The sequence below is a fragment of the Myotis yumanensis genome, unplaced genomic scaffold (genome assembly GCF_028538775.1).
Source record: "Myotis yumanensis isolate MYYU_CA2020_CCGP unplaced genomic scaffold, mMyoYum1.0.hap1 SCAF_9, whole genome shotgun sequence".
Taxonomy (NCBI): Eukaryota; Metazoa; Chordata; class Mammalia; order Chiroptera; family Vespertilionidae; genus Myotis; species Myotis yumanensis.
The window spans coordinates 58,543,604-58,567,401 of record NW_027223760.1 but is presented as its reverse complement, the minus strand read 5'-3'; the positions used below and the strand labels follow the sequence as shown (position 1 = coordinate 58,567,401).

Here is a 23,798-nt window from a genome sequence, read left to right as displayed (position 1 = left end):
TATTTGCTTTCAAATGACACAAACTGCCTAGGCTATAATCTACTAAATGGTCACTCATTTTTAATAGCATGCTTCGTATGCCCAGCAACCACTGGAAGGGCGATTTCATAGAACCCAGCTGCTGCAGAGGATAGGCACTGGCCTTGCTTATCCACAAAGAGTTTGACAATCTTACCATTTAGGAAGAGCATATGGAGATTTTGATCTACAACAATGTTTGCAAACCAGAGGAACTGCCATTCCTCCTCCAATTTTAGAATTCTTAATTCCTAAGGTGTTTTTTTTTTTAATTACCCCATTGCTGCACAATTTTAAGTTAATAAAAGCAATAGCCAGAAATCACTGCAAGATTTCTACCAATTGTCATAAAATGCCAACTCCAAGAAAGGGCACCATGAAGCCTAAAGGAAGTGACCATAATGTCTCACAAAACATTTGACCCTCTTTATTTGATTTGATGTTGCAACATTTGCCTTCAATGTGCCAAATAGAAAAATGAAAGGCTTCAATTTTCTTTGAATAGTCTGGAAATATCTTACTTTCAAATTATATTTATTTAAAAAATGTCTCTTTTGCATTTTTTTCTTCAGTTCAGAGTTTATGCTTGTGGGTTTGACTTATAAAGACATCATCCAAAGGGCAAGAATAATCTATGTACAATGCTCTCTCTGTGATAACTAGCACAACACAATGGGTAGTAACAAGAATGGCAGAAAATGATATTTGAGACCAACAGAGAAACTCTGTATTAATAAAACCAAGTGCCAGGTCCAAAATTATAGACCAAAACACAATAACTTGATCTATCGTTTAAGATTAGAATAGTACAAAAGTCAAGTGATTCTTAAAAAGGAAGAGATAAAAACGAAGACAAAGAGTAGCTACTGGAGAATTTATATAAAATGGCAGGAAAGAAAGTATACTTAGTGGTATCTCAGAAAATAAGTTGCCAAGGTTATTTCTACTTAGGAAGCATAAAGTAGAGGTTTTAAAAATTGTTCTGATAGATTAGACATGGCAATTTGGTATTGGCAGTTGAACAGGGGAAAGAAAGAAGAGTGGAAAGGATATTACTGGTTTGAATGATTGGCACTATAAGGTGAATTCACCATATATTTGTTTCAGGCTGAGAATTAAGATGGTTTGAGAAATTGTTATAACCCTATTACTCTGTGATTGAGATCAAGTCCAAAGAGCACCAGATCAACAGTCGAAGGCTGTTCATCTAAAAGATATTACTCAGGCCACATGACAATCATTCTGCGTTTCATGAAACATTAGATGGAATAAAAGACAGCTGTTAGGAAGCAAGGGTATGTATGCTTTCCCGTGTAAATATGACCAGGAAAAGAAGCCCTATATAGCTACTTCTATATTTCATTGATGGTGCTGATGAAGGTGATATAATACTCAGGATACTTCATTGAAAAGGCAGTAAATGGTACAAAATACTGCTGGAGCCCACATTATAATTGTGTCCCTTGAGAATACAAGAAATATGTGATGATCACAAACATGCTGATGATCAGTTTTGAAGACAACAACAACATGCTTTCATTACTCAGCATAGCTCATCTGGTGTCCATTTCTTTTGGAGGTGAAAATGCCCTCTTTATAGAACAGTTGAACAGGTATGTTGTTTCCTACTTTTTTCCCCTTATTTTCTCAGCACACTAAATGATTTCATTTCTGAAGCAGGAAAAGGATGTTGAGATAGATGCTGCTAAAACGACAATGTCAAAACTCTGACAGAATGATTATTTCAAGCTCAGAATGAATAACTTTATATATATAATTGATTTCAGAGAGGAAGGGGAAGGGAGAGAGAGACAGAAATATCAATGATGAGAGAGAATCATTGATCAGCTGATTGGAACCGTGACCTCCTGCTTCATAGGTCAACATTCAACCACTGAGCCATGCTGGTCTGGCAGAATGCATCACTTTAAAGACAGAAACCTTTGGCTTGTTTAGCAGGTATTAGCTATTTAATAATTTCACTGAGACAAATTGAGAGTGAACCTTCAAAAGGTAAATAGAAAGAACTATTTCAATAAATGGTCCTAAACATAAATGCCGGGATAAGAAAGATGAGTATAAAGTGCTGATTGAAGGGAAATTGTCTCCCAGGAGACTGTTCACGTGATCGTTCTGCTCACTTCCACATGGTCGCTGTAAAGACACCCAGGGCATCTACACAGCTTTATGAATGACCTTCAAACTACTCAGTTCTTCGGAGAGACCAGCCCCATAGTTTTTGAAATGTTTGTGTGAGGTGTTCTGTTTTCAAATCCACCATGTTGTCATGGAGAGGGTTGTGAGAGTTCTGCAAAGGCTTAGAGTCAAAACTGAGGGTAACATTTCAGTTCCTAGGATTGGAAGGGAAATGCGATTGGTAGTGGTTTTTCATACGTATCTCTGTTTTCTCTAAAAGATGATTTCTATCCCTACTATGGATGGTGTAGACTTGTTAAAATATTAAACCATATTTTATCTCAAAATGTTCTTCTCACTTACTAAGCAGTGATTAAGTAGCCTCTGTTACCATTTGAGATCACTTACTTATTATCAAATAAAACAGTTTTTCAATGTAATATATAAACCCAGGTTGTACTATAAAATTGAGAAAATTAATTTTCTTACACTTCCTTTTTTGTACCTAAAATTAAATCTTATTAAATTGAACTCCTCACATTGTTTACTAATAGATTTCTCAAAAATGTGTGTGAGTTATTATGAGTTTGTGAGAAAGCCTATGGGATTATCCTTCAAACTAGGGATCAGAAAAATATATTATTGATAAAGCTTAGGGACAAATTCTTCTAATAGCCTCTTACTGGGAACTATTTTGAGCAATAAAAATTAAATGTGTAAGTTAGGAAAACTATACCAAGTGAAAATACCCTTTCAAGAAGGGCTGGCTATTTCAAAAGACATGTTGATATTCTCCAACAGCCCCCATTCTGTCCCTGAGGGCTACCCTACCCCTTGTAAGGATATAATAAGAAAGCACTACCTTCTGTTCTTACAGCTACATTCAGCTGTGACTAATCCTCTCCATAGTTTATCTGCCACTACACATATCCTACACTCTCAGTGCAACCAATTGGGTCCAGTATCATATGGAAGAATGTGGAATTAACTCATTAATGTGTTATGTTTTAAATCTAAATAACCATAGAGATGTCTTAGTGATCTGATTCTATCAGATTGACAGCTGCGCATAAGAATGCAACAAAATTATTGTAGGAAACATCAGTAAATTAGTATGCTTGCGCTATACTGTTTCATTCTCTTATTCAACATCTAAAAAATATTTGGGAGGATTGAGCGCAATAAGAGAGGTTTATAAATATCAATTTATTTGTAAAAGTCATAATTATGTTTCCAATTAAAATTATATAATTTTCTGTTTTAAAGAGGGAAGTCTTTTGAAAAAGCCTTAAAGCTCCATTATTTTTTTTTATAAGTAAATTTCAAGGAATTACGCAAAATAACAAGAGCTAGCAACTATGACTGGCATGAATTTCTCTGAAAAATATCATGAAATTTTTTACAAAAAATTCATTACTATTGTGAATTGAGATTGATCTTACTCTTATTCAATGAAAGTAATTTTTTACCTAATACTGATTTACATTCCACTTTAGATTTCCTATTTCAAAGGGCGACTCAAATTTCTAAGATGTTAAACCAAGTATTGAGCCATTTTTGTATATGTAATAAAAGTCTTTAAAATTAAAATGGTAATCCTAAAAAAACCAAATGCATGGAAAAAAAAATGGTTTGACTGCATAACAAAGGGGAGTTATATAATTCTACTTGAGTGAAATCTTTCATCTTTGATTTACAGGTTAGAGTCCTCTTTAACTAAAACCATATTGTTCTATATCTTTCATATCGTGGCCTTCCCTAGAACCTTGTTTTAATTAAGGTTTCTTTCAGATTTCTGAATAAAAGCATGACAATCTTCACTTATGGCTTTAATATATCCTTTGAGTTAGAAAAATATATAAAAAGAAACATCAACTCTTTCAAAAGCATTGTCAGATATTAAATACTGCAAGGTATTCTATATCAATGTCTTTATGTGTTCGAGTTATACACTGAAATAAAATTTTGGATGGTAGGGGGATAACCTACTTATATGTAGTAAGTTACTTTAAATCTCAGAAATAAAAGTCTTTTATTTTTAGTCTTTGACGCTAAGGCAATATGTGCAAAGGTTAAGTTCCTGGTGGTTTTGTTTTGTTTTTGTTTTGTTTTTTCACATAAAGGCACAACTTCAAGGTTAACTCAATTCAAGGTGACTTCAGTGCCTTCATTAACACATTTCAGAGTCTAGAAAATTCAGTAACATTGCTTAAGCCATATTCTCTCAAAGATTTCACAGCTATAAGAACACACTAGACAAAGCAACTGTGTTAACCTGGAGAGTAAAAAAAAAATACTCAAGGCTCCTGAGAAATTGGGGAGATTATGGGTCATCTAGTGTTTCTATAGGAAGTAAGGATGAAAGGTTAGAAGAAAGGAAGTGATGGAAGGCAGAAAAAGAAAAGTGAGAGAATAAGTTCTTGATAGATTTGGAATAAATTAGGACCGTCTTTGAAAAGTTTTCAAAGACACTGGAAATCCTCCACGGAACATATGCTCAGAGCTACTGTCGTCATCAGAGCGAGGGATGTGAGCAGGGAGTGAGGTCTCATCCTCCCAGTTGCAAATCTCATCTGTGTGTGAGAACAGAGGGAGGGATGTTAGGGAAATAGGGTAGTTTTTTTTTTTTAAGTGACATAAAATATTGCACCATTCTATACAGTGTTTGAGGTTTGTTTGGCGTGTGGAGGTGGGGATATGGCATGGTTTGTTCCACTGAAAAAGCGTCAGCCCAGTTCCTCCATCTTGAACTCTTAACTAGCAAGAGCCGAACCATGTGTTAAAACAAAGGCCAAAAAACAAACAAAACCAAACCAAACAAAATCCCTGCGATCTGTCGGGAATTGCTATCCGTTCATAGCTGAAAGCAAATCCTGTAAACAATTTGAAACTGTTTGACAAAAATTACCCAATAAAAAAAAAACAAAAATGGATCAGAATGTCAGGAATGAGTATTTCTTAGGTTTTGCCCAAAATTTCACTGGCTGTCAGAGCGTTTGTAATGAACAGTATCTAATGCTGTATTAGACGTTTCTGGTTCCTGCTCTGGGCCCGGGAGTGGGTCACCCAGCATACTAAATGCACGCTGGAAGCAGTTTCTTCCAATCGTGGTTTACTGTAACTTTAGAATCACAGCGGTTACATTTTCGGAATCTTCAATGCCCTTTCAAGTCCATCCAAAGAACAAGTGAAGCTGCTGTTCAGAATTTCGTGCCCAGTGTTTACGTTCCATCGAATCTGTGCCACCCAGGCAGCAGACAAGACATGTCTGTGGGTGCTGGGGTGGGGGGTGGGGGGATACACAATGATGTCACACACAGGAAATATGGGGGGAGAGAGGGGGTCTTGGCACTTCACAAGGCTGGCTCCTCTTCCATAGGCTCACCAGCGATTCTGTAAAAATAAACAGGCAATCAGAATACGGCATAAGAGTACACAATGACATTGTAGATTTTCATGCATAATCAAAGCTGATTTTTCAGCTCTCTCTAATGTTTATTTGTGTTATTCAGTTATCCATAAATAGAGTTTCTTTCCTAGGAAGTATAAACAAATGTCAAGTGGAAAAACATTTTAGATCCAAGCAATCATTGAAAATGTTCCTGTTTATATTAAAACATGTCAGAATATTTTATAACTCTAGATTCCAAAATGTTCATGTTTTGTGTCTAGTTCAGTCCAATAATTTATTGAAAAAATTAACTACGATATTTTATTTTAGGAGCAATTGCAGTGATTTCCTATGGAACCAGGTTGCTAACTGGAGCAAAGGACCCAGCTAGCTTCTGGAGGAAACTCACCAGGGCTCTGGTTTTTGCTTCTGTTCTTTCATAACTGGATTGGCTGCCTGCCGGAGGCATTTCAAATCAAATTCTGAATTTGATTAGCAAATCGCTGCTACAGACCCAACGTTTTTACAAGAAATGCACTATGGTAGTGTGTAAATAGTTTTTATTCGGCATCATCTGTGGGGTGTTCTGCTCGGGTAAAACCAAAACTAATTGCTTGAAATTTATACTTGAGATTTAACCTTAATTTAGTAACACTCTGAGGGTGTTTTAAGGCAAACTTTCAGAATGATTTTTTAATTTAGCCAAAAGGACTAATTGTAGTAGGAACCCACATACATGAGGTGGCTGGATTGACGAGGGAACAATACTGGAATTTTAGATGCCGGGAGAATTGTGTTTGAGTCTGAACGCTGCAATTTGCTAATGTTGCAATTTGTTAATGTTGTAACTGCACTTCTGTGAGGCTGTGGTTTCATGTTTATGAGCGTGAGAAAAAAGACGTTCCTTATTGAATTAGTGCAGGTTAAAAAAAAGGAGGTAAAATTGACTTGTAAACAACAAACAGTATGGGACATTAGTTATTTAATACTTTGAATCTATCTTTTCGCCATCTAACATATAAAATGGTGTTGAATAACCTACAGATACAGAATTATGACTACGCTGCCATAATGAAACACTATACATACATGGATGACGGTTTCCTCTGGGTGGTGGAATGATGGGTAGATGGTTTTCATTTTCTTTTTCTTATTGTTTATCTACTTGCGAATATTCTATAATGAATTACTTTCATACTAGAAAAAATGCTATGTTTAAAACACAGCTGTTTATGAAAACAAATGATTTAGTCATGTTATTTTATAGAGTTAAAGGAAAAAAGCCAAGATTTCTATGCAGTTAAAAAGTAATTGCCATTTTAGCTTAGCATTTTAATAACAAATTTAAAATACTGAAAGATTTTTATCCATGGAATGATAATAATAAGATTTTAATGCATCCTCTGGAGAATGAGAACTATTAGGTATTCATTATTTAACATTACCAAAAAGAGAGTTCCAAACGAGTCCATGTGAAACACTAAATACTACTACTACTACTACTACTACTACTACTGATAATCTCTAAGGAAGTTATAGTCTGTCTAAAAATGTACTGGATAAGAAAGTTGTAAGTGCTTCGAGTTGCTATAAAAGATAAAAGCTATCTAAATCATTAATACTCTATTAAAATCCTTCAAAACTAAAATTTCAGCATTCTGAGAAGAAACATTTTAAACTAAGTAACCAAATTAGTATATCTGTAAACATGCAAACTTATTTACATCTGAGAATATGTGGATACCTTAGATACAGAATCCTTAAACTAGGTATTCTAATGGAGACTGAATTTTCTGATTTCTTCCCCTTTACCTTTTTTTGAGATAAACTTGACATATAACATAGTGGATGTTTAAGGTGTACAATTAGTGTGATAATTTGATACACACATATATTGCTAAATATTTACATTAACTAATCTTTCACCTTACATTATTACCATTATTTTGTGTTGTTATAGTAAGAACCATGTTGAACCTACTTTTGTATGGCTGTATAATATTCTATCGCACTTATAGACCGTATTCTGTGTCCATTTATCTGTCAATGGACACTAGGCTGTTTCCATGTCTTGGCTATTGTGAATTATGTTGCAATGAACATGAAAGTGCAGATATCTTTTCAAGATAAGTGATTTTTTTTCCTTCAGATATATACACAGAAGTGGTTTGCTGGACCACATGGTAGTTCTACTTTTAAGTTCTTGAGGACCCTTTATACTGCTTTCCACAGCGGCTGCACCAATTTATGTTCCAACCTATCATACCGAGGAGTTCTGTATTCTCCATATCCTCACTAACATTTTTTATCTATTGTTTTATTTGATGATAGCCATTTTAACACATGCAATTAGAGATGTCATTGTTGCTTTGATTTGCATTTCCCTGATGATTAGTGATATTGAGCACCTTTTCATGTAGTTGTTAGCCATTCGTACATCTTCTTTAGAAAAATATTCTGGTTCTTTGACCATTTTTAAATTGAATTATTATTAGTAATTATTATTATTATTTATTGAATTGTCTGAGTTCCACGTATATTGTGGATGTTAATCCCTTTTTAGATACGGATTGCAACTATTTTCTCCTTTTTCATAGGTTGCCTTTTCATTTTGATCGTCTTTTGCTCCACAGAAGATTTCTGTCTGATGTAGTCACATTTGTTTATTTTTATTGTTTTTTTCATTGTCGTCATATCTAAAAACCAGTGCAAAGAACCAGGTCAAGGATCATTTTTCCTATGTTTTCTTCTAAGAGTTTCATAGCTTCACGTCTTACATTTAAGTCTTAATCCATTTTGAGCTAATTTTTGTGACTGGTGTCAGATAGGGGCCTGATTTCTATTCTTTTACATGTGAATATAGTTTTTCCAAAACCACTTATTGAAGAAGTTATTATTTCCCCATTGAGTATTCTTGGCTCCCTTGTCAAATATCAGTTGACCATATGTGTGAGGGTTTATTGCTGGGCTCTCAGTTCTGTTCCATTGGTCTATGTGTCTGTTTTTATGCCAGTGCCATATTGTTTTGATTGTTTTTGCTTTCTAATATCGTTTGATGCCTCTAGCTGTGTCCTTTCTCAAGATAGTTTTGGCTATTCAGGGTCTTCTGTAGTTCCATATGAACTTTAGGATTTTTTCTATTTCTGTGAAAAATGCCACTGGAGTTTTGGTAAGAATTGCATTGAATCTATAGATGACTTTGGGTAGTATGGTTGTTTTAACGATATAAACTCTCCTAATTCATGAACATGGAATACATTTACATTTATTTGTGCATTCTTCAGTTTATTTAATCAGATTCTTCATTGTTTTTGGTGTATAGATTTTATTTTGTATCCTGGAACTTTACTGAATGTTTAATAGTGTCAACAGATTTTTTTTGGTGGAATTTCAACATTTTTTATATCCAAGATCATGTCATCAGCAAACAGAGACACTTATCTTATTTCTGATGTTAGAGGGAAATTTTTCAACATTTTATAATATGTGACCTTTATTATGTTGAGGTATGTTACCTCTATACCCAATTTGGTGAGAGTTTTTATTATCAAAGATAGTGAATTTTGTCCATTGCTTTTTCCGACCATATGATTCTTATCCTTCATTATATTAATGTAGTGTATCATACTGATTGATTTACATACGATGAGCCATCCTTGCACACAATTTGATCACAGTGTATGATCCTTTCAATGTGCTGTTGAAATTGGTTTGCTAATATTTGTTGAGGCTTTTGCATCTATGTTCAACAGGAATATGAACATAGTTTTCTTTACTTACTATTCTTGTCTGGTTTGTTACCAGGATAATGCTGGCTGCATAAATTTAGTTGGTTGTGTTCCCTCCTCTTTAATTTTTTTGGAAGAGTTTGAGAAGGATTGGTGTTAATTCTTCCTTAAATTTTTAGAAGATTTCCCCAGCAAAACCATGGGGCTGGGCTTTTGTTAGAAGATTTTTGATTACGGATTTAATATCCTTACTAGTAATTGGTATGTTTAGATTTTCTGTTTCTTCATGATTCAAACTTGCTAGGTTGTATGCTTCAAGGAGTTTATCTATTTCTTTAAGGTTGTCCAATTTGTTGGCCTTGTAATTGTTTAGAGTAGTTTCTTGTGACACTTTTTGTGTGGTATCAGTTATAATGTCTCCTCTTTCATTTATAATTTTATTTCTCTTTTTTTTGGCGAGTATAGCTAAAGGTTTGGCATTTTAAAATCTTTAAAAAAAAAACAACTGTTAGTTTCATTGAGATTTTCTATTGTTTTTCTATTCTCTATTTCATTTATTTCTGCTCTGACTTTTACCTCCTTTCTTCTGCTGACTTTAGGCTTAATTTCTTCTTTTTCTAGTCCCTTAAGGTTAGTAAACTTAGTTTATTTGAGGTATTTATTTTTTAATAAAGGCATTTATTGATGTAAATTTGCCTCTTAGCACTGCTTTTGTTACATCCCATAAGTTTTGCTATGTTGCGTTTCCATTTTCATTTGTTTCAAGATAAGTTTTTAAATTTTCTTTTGATTTAATCCTTTATCCATTAGTTGGTCAGTTGTAAACAGGTGTTTAATTTCCACATATTGGTGAAATTTCCAGTTTTCCTTCTGTTACTGATTTCTAATTTCATACCACTATGGTCAGAAAAGATAATAGGTATTATTTCAATATTTTAAATTTTTCTAAGAATTTTTTGTGACCTAAGATATGACCTATTCTGGGGAATGTGGAACATGGAAATAAATGTATATATTTTCCTTTTGTTGCATGGAATGTTTTGTGTACGTCTGTTAGGTTCACATGGTCTAAAGGTTAAGTCCAATGTTTCCTTATTGATTTTCTGTCTGGATGATCTATTTGGTGTAGAAAGTGGGGTATTTAATTCCCCTACTATTATTGTATTGTTGTCTATTACTCCCTTCAGATCTGTTAGTATTTGCATAATGTATTTAGGTGTCTGATTTTGGGTGCATATATATTTACAATTGTTGTTTCCTCTTGACAAGTTGACCTCTTTATCCCTATGACCTTTTCTGTGTCCTATTACAGTTTTAGACGGAAAGTCTTATTTCTTTCTGATACCACTATTGCTACCTCTGCTCTATTTTGGTTTCCATTTACATGGAATATCTTTTTTTTTTTTAATCCCTTCACTTTGAGGCTATGTGTGACCTGGAAACTAAAGTGAGTATTTTGTAGGCAGTAATATAATTGGTTCTTTTAAAAAAAAATTCATTCAGTCACACTATGCCTTTAGATTGGCATAACTAATCCATTTAAATTTAAAATAATTAATGATTGTTAAGGACTTACTACTGTCACCTTGTTAACTGTTTTGTGTCTGTTTGGTAGTTCCTATCTTCCTCTCTTGATGTCTTCCTTTTCAATTGATGATTTTCCATAGTGGTATACTTGGATTACCTTCTCATTGGATTGTGTGTATCTACTATAGGTTTCTGTTTTATGGTTACCCTGAAGCTTACTTGAAACATCTTATAGACATAACAGACTATTTTAACCTGATAACAGATTATATTTATGATGTCACAATTTACATCATTTTATATTGTGTATCCATTAACAAATTATACCTGTGTTTATACTTTTGTCCTTTAACCTTTATACTAGAGTTATGTGATTAACATAGCATCATTATTATAATATTGGAATATTCTGAAGCTGCCTATATATTTACCTTTACCAGTGTGTTATATATTTTCATGTTACTTGTTATCATCTTTTCTTTTCAGCTTGAAGAACTTCCAGCATTTCCTGTAAGGCAGGTCTTATGGTGATGAACAACCTCAGCTTTTGTTTTGGAAAGTCTTTATCTCACCTTCATTTCTGAAGGACAGCTATGCTGGGTAAAGTGCTGTGCTTGGCAGTATTTTTCTTCACCACTTTGACTATATCATCCCACTCTTTCCTGGCCTGCAAGAATTCTGCTGCTAAATCCACTGGTAGTTTTATAAAGGTTCCCTTGTATGAGAGAATTGTTTTTCTCTTGCTACTTTTACAATCCTCTCTTTGTCTTTGATTTTAGACAGCTTTATTATAATGTATCTTGGAGAAGGATCCTTTTGGATTGAAATTTTGGGCTGACTTATTAGCTTCATAAACTTGGATGTCCAAATCTCTCCTCAGGTTTGGGAAGTTCTCAGCCATTGTTACTTTAAATAAGTTTTCTGCCCCTTTCATCCTTGTCCTCTCTTCTCCTCCTGGGACTCCAATAATTCAAAAATTGTTTGCTTAATGGCACTCCATAAGTCCAACAGGCTTTCCTCATTCTTTTTCATTACGTTTCCTTTTGATCCTCTGACTGGATAATTTCAAATGATTTGACTTTGAGCTAGCTGATTCTTACTTCTGCTTGGCTCAGTCCAATGTTGAGCTCTGTACTTAATTCTTTAGTTCAGTTATTGTATTCTTCAGCTCTGAACTTTGGTTTGGTTCTTTTTAAGGTTTTCTATCTCTTTCTTGTATTTTTCATTTTGTTCTTCCTGATTTTTTTGTTAAATTGTTTATCTGTGTTCTCTTAAAACTCTATGAACATCTTTATAACAATTATTTCTAATTATTTTTTTCAGGCAATTCATGTATCTTCATTTATTTGGGACCAGTTACTGGACATTTACTGTGTTCCTTTGGTGGTGTCAGGTTTCCCTGATTCTTCATGATTCTTGTTGCTCTGGTTCTGGGGCAGGAGGACAGCATCAGGGTGTCTGCAGTGCAACCCCATCACTGGCAGAACTGGAGCCTCTTCTGTTGAAACAGGTGGACGTGCCAGTACAATATATAGCTTTCTATCAGATGTGTCTCTTTCCTTCAAAATAATTTTATAGTAACCGTTTTTTGAAAGTAGTCCATTTACTGCTCCCCACCTTCTAATGAATCAAATACACATGCATATAACTAGCCAATTCTCTCCATGTTTTGAAGCATGGAAGTAGTGTTAGTAGCATAGCAAATGAGGAAAATATCCTGGATCTCAAGGTTTAAGTCCCAGTTTTGCCACTTTCTAAAAATTGAATTTGAGCAAATCACTATCTCTAGATGACCACTTTCTCTTTAAAATGGAAATAATAATTCCTGACCTAAGGGTATGAGGTTCGAGTGAGTTAATTGAAGAGACCATGCTTTATACACTGTAAAGTGTTAAATAGTTACAGAATAACTGTGTTATTTATGTCTGCCATTGTGATGAGTTATAGTATCTCCCTTCTCATATCCATGGCTACCAATGTAGGTGGTGCTATTTTTACTCAATCCTTGTCCCTAAGTAAAAGTTTTATATGTCTAAATATTTTTAAAAGGTGACTTTTAAAGAAATCATCTTTACAAAACACTTAGAAAATGAACTTGCTTGGGATGACCATTTACTGTTTGTTTTTGGTGAAAGAGTGAGAAGAGCTGCTCTGGAAATATGGGGGCTCTCTCCGTCAATCATCTGGAGAAGTGTGGGGGCTCTCTCCGTCAATCATCTGGAGAAGTGTGGGGGCTCTCTCTGTCAATCATCTGGAGAAGTGGGGGGGCTCTCTCCGTCAATCATCTGGAGAAGTGGGGGGGGGGCTCTCTACTGCAATCATAAACGTTTACCTTGATGAACAAAGACACAGTTGTGGAAAGGGATGGGGGAAGGGGAGATATTAATCTTTATATCTTTGAATTTAACTCTATTTTTAATTAACTGAGGTAGAGATATAGTATGGTCCAAATAAAACCTCTACAAGTAAATTTTAGTACAATAGTTCAACTAATTGAAAGATATAAACTTCTACTACAGCAAGCCAATTTAACATTAAGGGTCTTCTTTCAATGAAGGGCAAACATTTTATACACTAAGGGAAGAATTAGTTCAGTCCACCAATCATAGGTTATGATATTTTACACAAATAAAAATCAGAAAGAATTTAACTTCAGTTAAGATATAGCATAAAATTATATTCTTTTATTTCCCCTTAAATGGGTATTTCATATCCTATGATTTTTAAAACAGTATTTAATTAATATTAATAATGTCATTTAGTAAGATACATCTTATTTTATTGGTTTAATTTTTTTTTTGAAGGAGACCTGTTTATTAAGAGAGGCATCATATTTATCACTGTACAGACACAGGAGCTAGGGGGACAGAGACCAGTCTTCTGAAGGGCTGGACTTTTTTTCTTAACTTTTAAACATTTGGAAATTATCTTTCTCAGGAGATCTGATATCAGTTTCCCATTGTCTTGCTCCACAAATTTCAACAAAAAGTAAACTTGAATGTGCTTAGGAAATTCACGAAGTGCTCTTTGTCAACATGACCTTTGACACATCGTTTCTTACGGTCTCCTCTCAGTTGGTGAAGTACACATACCTTACAAGGGGGCACTGAAATACCAGGAATGCTTTGCTCAACATCACACAGTGAGCTGGGTTCCAGTCACCTGCTCTGTGTCTCTCAGGTCCACTGCTTCCATCCCGGTTCCTAGACCCGTGTCCACATGATGGTTTGAATACAGAAAACACACCACCCAGGGGCTTAGGAGTCATTTCCCATGGAAGACAGTACGGGCCTTCTGAAAGCCGGGCTCATGGGCTTGTGGATGTGGCTTTCTGGTGTGCCAGGGTCTCCTGGCAGCTCCTGTACACGTCAATCAAGCAGTTCAGTTGGGGCTTGGCACTCTGGAAGACAGGTTCAACTTGGGATATCCCATTTGGTTCCACTGGATCATTCAATAAAATGCAGAGGTAGGTAGTCATCTTCTGCATGTAAATAGCCTCATTAATGATAACATCCTTCACCTTACCCACCCCAATGAGGGTGGTGCTTTCTTTGCCAGAGGCATAGGATAAAGTCATCTGGACGCCAAGGGAATCAGTGATTAACAGAGTCTTCTGATCAAGCTTCACAAAATTGAGGTAACCAAGCAAGCCTCTGAGGGTGATGACTATGGCAGCGGAGAGAATCATGCTGTTCTCGCAGAGGGTGAAGAGCCACCAACCACATGGAGCAGGTGACATTGGTGAGTGAGCGCAGTGAGAGCCAAGGACAGCTGAGGCAGAACTCGCAGCAGGACGGGGAGTAATAGATGTCTGAGAAGCTCAGCTCGTCCTCTATGATGGGACTGCATGTACCCCTACGGTCCACTGCTCTGGCTGCCGCCACAGCCACCGGCCCAAATCCTTACTGGTTTAATTTAATCCCTATATTCTACTTCCTTGTCCTTCTCCAAGGCAAGCAATATAATGCATGCTTTGTATATGATTTTGTTCACAAGACATTCTTCAATGCTATGTATTACTGTTTTGTGGGCATATACAGTATTTTTATGTTATGCAAATTTTATTTTTATATACACAGGTATAATTAATCTTGCTTAATATTCTCACCCAGTGGTGTATTTATGTTTTTCTAGCCTGTAGCTGCCAAGTGCTATGTGGCATCTCCATTGTGTACATTCACCCATTTTAACTATTCATTCTCCCAATACTGGGCCCTGGGTTTGACTCCTCCTATCTACCCATCTACACTAATAAAAGACAAACATGCAAATTGACCGTACCTTAGCTATGCCTTAAGCCATGCCCACAAGCCAATCAGAGCAACTATATGCAAATTAACCCAACCAAGATGGCGGCCGACAGCCATGGAGCTGAAGCGAGCAGGAGGCTTGGTTGCTCCAGTGATGGAGGAAGCCAAGCTTCCCGACCAGCTCTGAGCTCCACTCAAAGCAACGAAGTTTCAATTATAGAAGGTAAATAAATCCCAGAATAAAAAAAAGGAGAGTCACCAGGGGGGGGCTTGGCCAGCCTGAAAACGGCCCTCAGCCCCTCACCCAGACTGGCCAGGCACCCCAGTGGGAACCCCCACCCTGAAGGGGGTGTGACCAGCCTGCAAACACCCATCAGCCCCTCATCCAGGCTGGCCAGGCACCCCAGCAGGACCCCCACCCTGATCCGGGACACCCTTCAGGCAAACCAGCCGGCCTCCACCCGTGCACAAGGCCTCTATTCTATATAATAAAAGGGTAATATGAAAACTGACCCTAACAGCAGAATGACTGGGAATGACTGGTCACTATGACACACACTGACCACCAGGGGGCAGACGCTCAATGCAGGAGCTGCCCTCTGGTGGTCAGTGCACTCTCACAGGGGGAGCTCTGCTCAGCCACAAGCCAGGCTGACGGCTGCCAGTACAGTGGTGGTGGTGGGAGGCTCTCCCACCTCCTCAGCAGCACTAAGGATGTCTGATTGCAGCTTAGGCCTGCTCCCCACTGGCAAGTGGACATCCCCTGAGGGCTTCCAGGCTGCCAGAGGGATGTCTGACTGCCAGCTTAGGCCCAATCCCCTGGGGAGCGGGCCTAAGCCAGCAGGTGGTCATCCCCCGAGGGGTCCCAGACTGCGAGAGGGCACAGGCCAGACTTAGAGCCCCCCGACCCCCGAGTCCACAAATTTTTGTGCACCGGGCCTCTAGTCATTAATAAAGCTGTAGTGAACTTTTTAGAACATGTACTCGAATGACCCTTGGTGAGAATGTCTTCAGTATACATTCCCAGGAGCATGATTACTACATCATATGCTTTGCATATACTAACTGGTAGTAAATTGCTTTCTAGCATGGCTGTCATAGTTTACCTTTCCACAGCTATGAGGGCTCACTCCAAAGCCCCACAGCTCCCCTAAATCTGGCACGCCTTTGTATACTGAACTTTTCATTGATTCAAGAAATAATTACTGAGTATATATTATTCATATGGCTCTGTTCTAGGCACTAGAACTACAGAGGAGACATAAAAAGTAAAGCAGGAGACCTGATCTAATTTTGGGATTGATGGTCAGTGGACATTCTCCAAGGAGAGAAATAAATATTTGATCTGAGATCTAAACTATAAGTGGAAGAGAATGGAGAAGCCAGCATAGAGTTAGTGGGAGTATAAGGAAGACAAGATAAGTAATCCAAACAGAGAAAAGGGTATGTGCCAAGAAGTTCTGATGTGAACATGAATATGGCTCTTTGGAGAAAATTTGAAACCACAATGAGATACTACTGAATACCCATTAGAAAGGCTTAGTTATAAAGACTGATTATACAAAGTGTAGGTGAGGATATGAAGCAACTGGAACTGTCATTCATTGCTGATAGGAATGAAAAATGGCATAGCCATTTTCGAAAGCACTTTGGAAGTTTCTTACAAAGTAAAACATGGCTCCCTTGCAGCTCAGCAATTCCACTTCTAGGTATGTGTCAGAGAAATTGAGTGCTTCTGTTCACAAAATAAAAATGTGAACAAAATTTCAGAGAGTTAGATTCTTCAAAAAATTAAAAATGTCATTACCATGTGATTCAATAATTCCACTTCTGGGTATATATCCAAAAGAACTGAAAACAGGATCTTGAAGAGATACTTGTACACTCATTCATTGAAGTTGAAGTATTCAGCCATATGAAAGATGGAAGTCTTGACATATGCTACAACATGGATGAACCTTGAGGATATTATGCTAAGTAAAGTAAGCCAAGTCACAAAAAGGCAAATACTGAATGATTCCACTTACATGAGGTATCTAAAGTAGTCATATGCTTAGAAACAGAAAGCAGAATGATGGTTGCCACGAGCTGGGGTGAGGGGGAGAAGGGAAGCTATTGCCACGAGCTGGGGGGAGGGGGAGAAGGGAAGTAGTCATATGCTTAGAAACAGAAAGCAGAATGATGGTTGCCACGAGCTGGGGTGAGGGGGAGAAGGGAAGCTATTGTTAAATAGGCTTAGAGTTCTGTTTTACATGGTGAAAATTTTCTAGAGATATGTTGCACAAAAATGGACATATACTTAATGGTAGTTATTGTACACTCAAAAATGGTTCAGATGGTAAATGTTATGTGCTTTTTACCACAATAAAGAAAAATCAGCTCTATGGATAGAGCATTGGCCTGTGGACTGAAGGGTCCTGGGTTCAATTCCGGTCAAGGGCACATGCCTGGGTTTTGGGCTCGATTCCCAGTTGAGGGTGTGCATGAGGCAGCTAATGAATGATTCTCTCTTCCTCTCTGAAATGAATAAAAATATATTTAAAAAAAGAAAAATCATAGCATCTTTATTCATGATAGCCCCAAATGGCAGAGGACCTGAATAGACACCTTTCCAAACAAGACAGACAGATGGCCAACAGGTACATGAAAATGTGCTCAACATCACTAATCATCAGGGAAATGGAAATCAAAACCACAATGAGATATCACCTCTTACTTGTTAGAATGGTTATTATAAAAAAGATAAGAAATAACAAGTATTGACTAGAATGAGGAGAAAAGGGAATCCTTGTGCACTGTTGGTGGCAATGTACATTTTTGCAATGACTATGAAAAACAGTGTGGAGGTTCCTCAAAACATTAAAAATAGAACTACCATATGATCCAGAAATTCCACTTCTGGGTATTTACATGGAGGAAATGAAAATACTAATTCTAAAAGATATCTGTACCCCCATGTTCATGGTAGCATTATTTACAATAGCTAAGTCATGGAAATAACCAAAGTGTTTATCCTATCTAATAAAGACGGAATATGCAAATTGTCCATCACTTCGCAACAAAGATGGCAGCACCCACAGCCAATAAGGAGGGAATATGCAAATTGACACGACAAAGATGGAGGCGGCGGCTCTGGCCTAGAGCGAAGGCCCAGGTCCCAGGTGCTGGAGGGAAGTCGGTGCTGGCAGCCAGGGGAACAAAGGCCTATTCTTGCACGAATCTTCGTGCATCGGGCCTCTAGTTAATAGATAAATGCATAACAAAAATTAGATACACACACATAAATATACATATATATATATGTATATATACATATACATATCTTTCATATGGCTGAATACTTCAATACATATAAATATATGAAATGAAATATTATTCAGTCTTAAAAAAGAAGGAAATCTTGCCATTTGCAATAACATGGATGGACCCTGAGGGCATTATGTTAAGTGAAGTAAGTCAGACAAAGAAAGACAAGTACTGTAGATCTCACATATGGAAGCTAAAAAAAACAAAACCCTAAACTTAGACAGTAAACAGATTGGTGGTTGCCAGAGGTAGGGCAAAATGGGTAAAGGTGACCAAAAGGTAGAAACTTCCAGTTATAATTAAATATAAGTCATGGAAATCTATGTACAGCATGGAGACTACATAGTTAATAATAATGTGTTATATATTTGAAAGTTGCTATGAGAGTAAATCTTAAAAAAAAATCTCATAAAAAAATAACACAATTTGTAGCTATGTGTGGTGATGAATGTTAACTGGATTTATTGTGGTGTTTATTTCCCAATATTCACAAATGTCAAATCATTATGATGTACACCTGAAAGTAATACAATGTTACATGTCAATTATATCTCAATTTTAAAAAGCAGAAATAAAATTAACAACTCCAAATGGGAAACAAGTCAAACACTCATCCACATGTGCATGAATAAAGAAATTAGGTTTTGTTTATACATTGGAATCATGAATTATAATAGAAATGAACAAACTGCTGACTGAATGGATTCAAACACATTATGCTTAGTAGAGTGAAAGCCAGATAAAAAGCAATATATATTACATGATTCCTTTTAGATTAAATTCAAGAACTAGCAAAACTAATCTACAGTGTTAAAAAAAAAAGAGGTTACTTCTGGTGAAAGTGGCATTGACTAATAAGATGCACAAATTAACTTCCTTGGTGATGAAAATGTTCTTGATCTGTTGTGGGTGGTGTGTATGTGACTATGGAATAAGTACAAATATTTTGAGTTGTGCATCTCAGGTTTATCAGGTATATCTTAGTTAAAAAAATGAAACAAGGTCATGTTGGAAAGCAGATCACCAAACAAAGAGGAAAGATGTCAGAGATAAGGCACAAAATAAAGGTAAGCGTCTGATCATGCCAGGGTTATGGGTCCTCTTAAGGATGCCAATCTTAATGCTAATGGATGGAAAGGCATTTCAAGTGGAGGCATGGCAAGATTTGCTCTCTCGTTGTTTTTTGAATAGTTTGCATGAGCTCCCTGATTGCTGTGTAGAAAATAGATTAGAAAAGAGGCAAAATGTATATGGGAATTAGTAAGGCAACTACTGTGAATTTGGATAAAAGATGAAGGTACTCTGGACTGTGTTGGCAGTAGAAGTTAAAAAAAAAAAAAAACCACACACACACAATAGTGTCTCTTTCTCGGCTGCCTTTCTTCTTATTTACTAGGTAAAATCCTACATTTTCTTTCACCCTGGCTCATTTGTCCTAATCCTATGATTTGGTCCCTAGTTCTTGGCCAATGTTAGGTCTTGTTTCATTCTGCAGCTCACTCTATTAAAATGACTTGTCACTTATAGTTGATTGCTCATGTCTGATCCTGTGGTAGGAAGAACAGCCCCAAAAGACATCTATAACCTAATCCTGGAAGCTATGAATATGTTGCCTTGCAAGACAAAACTAACTCTTTAGATGTGCTTAAGGTTAAGGACCTTGAGATGGAGAATTATTCTAAACTAGAGGCCCAGTGCACAAAATTCATGCATGGGGGTGGAGTGGGGAGGGGTTCCCTCAGCCTGGCCTGCACCCTCTCCAATCCGGTACTCCCCCAGGGGATATCCGACTGCCAGTTTAGGCTGTAAACTGGCAGTCGGACATCCCTATCGCAATCCGGGACTGCTGGCTCCTAACCGCCTACCTGCCTGTCTGCCTGCCTGATCGCCCCTAACCACTCTACCTGCCTGCCTGATCACCCCTAACCCCTCTGCCTGCTTGCCTGATCACCTCTAACTGCCTCTGCCTGCCTGCCTGATGCCCCTAACCATGCTCCCCTGCCAGCCTAATCACCCCTAACTGCTCTCCCCTGCTGGCCTGATCGCTTCTAACTGCTCTGCCTGCCTGATTGCCCCTAATTGCCTCTGCCTCAGCCCTTGCCACCATGGCTTTGCCCTGAAGGATGTCAGTCTATTCAGTCTAATTAGCATATTACCCTTTTATTAGTATAGATCAGCGGTTCTCAACCTGTGGGTAGCGACCCCCTTGGCAGTCGAACGACCCTTTCACAGGGGTTGCCTAAGATCATCCTGCATATCAGATATTTACATTACAATTCATAACAGTAGCAACATTACAGTTATGAAGTAGCAATGAAAATAATTTTATGGTTGGGTCACAACATGAGGAACTGTATTTAAAGGGCCAGAAGGTTGAGAACCACTGGTATAGAATATCCTGGTATGTCTAATGTAATCATATGAGTCTTTAGAGGTAGAGAATCTTCCTGTTTGTTTGTTTTTTAAGCCAAGTTTCCTAGCTTTTCTTCTTCAGTTTGAGAGAGATGTGATGACTGCAGAAAGGTCAGAGAGATTAAAGTTGTTGGCTTTCAAGATAGAGGAAGGCGCTCCTGAGCCAAGGAATGCAGGCAGCCTCTAGACACGAGAAAAGTCAAAGAAACAGATTCTTCCCTGCAGCTTCCAGAAAGGAACCGACCCATCCAGCTTCTGATTTTAGCCCAAGAGATCTGTGTCAGCTTTCTGACCTTTGGCCACTTTAAGCCACTGAGTTTGTAGTAGCTTTTAAAGATAGCAATTGGAAACTAATACAATCCCCAAGTAAGTGAATGCTTTGAGGACGGCAAGGAAGCTTTGTGACCCTGGCTCCCAACATTTGTCTCGCACATAGAAAAAATCAGGAAGTGTTTAAAGAATGCACAAAGCGCATTTTCTTCCTCCTCATTCTGTAAGTTGGAGGAGAATCCTGTGATCTGCCAGCATCCCTTTTGTATTTTCCTTCCCCCATAAAGTCAATTCTTTTTTCATTCCAAGAGACACTTGACTGCCCCCTTCTTCCTTTGCTGTGTTTCCCCAGTCAACCCAAGTTTATGATGTGAGTACTATGGGTTCTGGATAGTCAACATATTTGAGAAAGCACATTGTCAATTAGTACTGTGGAAGAAAATGAAGGTAAAATACACATTCATAAACTCACAAAATTCATAAACTCATAAAATTATAAAAATGCTGATTCCTTCAGAAAACATAAGAAATAGGGAGAAGAGCTTAGGTATCATCACAAAACGTTATGTTATTGATGTTATGTTTAACAATGTTTTGCCTTCTATCTTGGATTTATTCATTTAATAAGTATTTGTTTATTACCCACAATGTCTTTGGCATCGTGGAAGTTCTTAAAGCAGCTAACCACAGATTAGTTAATTGAAACAACTTACTGCTTAGTGATTATTTGTCCAAATCTTGTTTTTAATGGCTATACTATTGATTTAACCTACGAACAGTTAAATATATAGATGCCCAGGTACAGTCGCTATATCCTAGTATTATAGATCATTATGATGAATGATGTATTAAAGGAGGGAAAAGACAGAGCACAGTGAAGACTAAGAAATATGATAGAAAACAATGATAAAAACCATCCTTTACTGAGTTCTTACTATGTGTCAGGTATTCTGTTAAGTTCTTAGGATGTATTTTTGTCATTTCATTCTCAAAACCCTATGAAATTTTCCATTCATTTTGAAGACAAAGATAATAAAACCCAGAGCGACAAGTAACTTGCCCCTGACCACACAATTATTAAGTTGGAGATTATTATTATCTAGGCCAGCTGATTGTGGAGTCACACTCTGTCCTTCCTCTGTAATTGTAAGATGATAGCTGTGAAAATACTAAGTCAGACTTCACACATGTTGCAAGACTGCCTGTTCAGCACTGAAAACAGAGATTAAACAGATGGTCCCAGGAAGAGGAGGAAAAAGATAATAAGGGACCGACTATCCTTCCTTTTCCCAGGAATGCCCAAATCTCAGCCCACCTTTCAACTAAGGATTTGTTGACATTGGATGAAAATTAAGAATAAAATTTATATTGGTATGTTTGTGTAGTTAGATAAACAAGTGCTCAAAATAATGGTATCATAGAGAAAAGTCAGAAACTTGCATACTTTGTGCAATATTTTAGTGTCTAGAAGCCTTGGAGACACACTCCTAAAGGATGGAAAACAAAATTGATTTTCTAATATATTAGACATTAGACATGAATGTGTATTTTTATTAGCGGTCTATATTTCTATATAAACCTTCAGATATAGGAAAATGGGGTTATCAATGTCCTTGGCACTACAGATAGGCCATTCAAAGCTAAAACAGATGATACTTGGGATTTTCCAGTGTATTGTTACACTTTTTTTTATACTCTTGAATGAGATAGTTACTCAAGATACAAAATGGCCTGTCATATATTTCTCATGCTTTTATATTATATAATGATTTGAAACTATGTCATTCATGGGAAAAGTTACCTGAATTTGAAGATGAAATGATTAAATAAACAACCAAGATCAGACTGTATTAAGGGAACATAACATGATCCATGCTATAATCAATAGGTCAAACTCACATTTGAAAAACCTAACTTTCAGTTGTGTTTCCAATAACTCAATAGTTGAACATCCTGAAGTCTTACTTGACAGAGAAACTTTTTTCTTGATTTTCAGCAGATTCTGAACAGGTATCCAAGAATAAACCTGAATACTGCTTTGACCTTTTCAAAGTAGAAGCATTTGAAACACATATCTGACCAATGCAAATTATAATCTTTTAAAGATACAGCCTCCTGGCCAACAAAAAACTGCTAAGAACACAACTCTCTTTTAAAAACAATATGCTGTATATGACCAGACCTATCTGCTTAATAGTCTTTGAACATATAACTTGGCCTACTTAATTTTTTTTTTATATTTTGTTTTTGTTTTTCTTTTGCTGATCCACCAATCATTTTTCCCACTCAAGTCCTTTGCCATCTGAAAATTAGGTTTTGAAAACTGTATTTCAGTCATCCCCAGAATGAATCCCCCAAAATCAACATTTTCTAATAATGTATTCTTCATGGTCCACTAATGAGTTATAAAAATGAAATGATTGTTTTGCTCTGTGTTGTCATCTCCACCCCCATCCCCCATCCAAGAAAAATGAACAAAAAATACTTACAATGGTTCTTAGCCAGGAGCATTTTATCCCTTATTCACTAGTGGTAAATGAGTCAGATATGAGTTGGCCAGGAAAAGAGCTGCTTTACCCAAAATCTTAGTACAAAATGAGTCATCTCACTCCAAACACCAATATATCCTCCAAAATAACTGGCAAGAATATCCTATAAAAAGAATCTTGCCTTCACCCTTTTCCATCCATTTAACTCTCTGATTTTTCTAATTTTTCAATTTCCTGTGCACTTAGAACATTGCATTCATAACAAAGGCCC

At 36.8% G+C, this 23,798-nt stretch overlaps 1 protein-coding gene and 1 pseudogene across 1 annotated transcript in view; both read right to left on the bottom strand.

Annotated features, from left to right (window-relative positions):
- Positions 1–3,659: 3,659 nt before the first annotated feature.
- The window catches only part of HDAC9 (histone deacetylase 9), a 751,983-nt gene continuing 731,844 nt past the window's right edge, over positions 3,660–23,798 (bottom strand). The window contains exon 26 of the mRNA XM_070424407.1: positions 3,660–5,547. Coding sequence (XP_070280508.1) covers positions 5,508–5,547 — 40 coding nt within the window. The 3' untranslated portion in view covers positions 3,660–5,507. The remainder of the gene's footprint in view (positions 5,548–23,798) is intronic.
- On the bottom strand, positions 14,108–16,083 carry LOC139016647 (phosphatidylinositol N-acetylglucosaminyltransferase subunit H pseudogene; annotated as a pseudogene).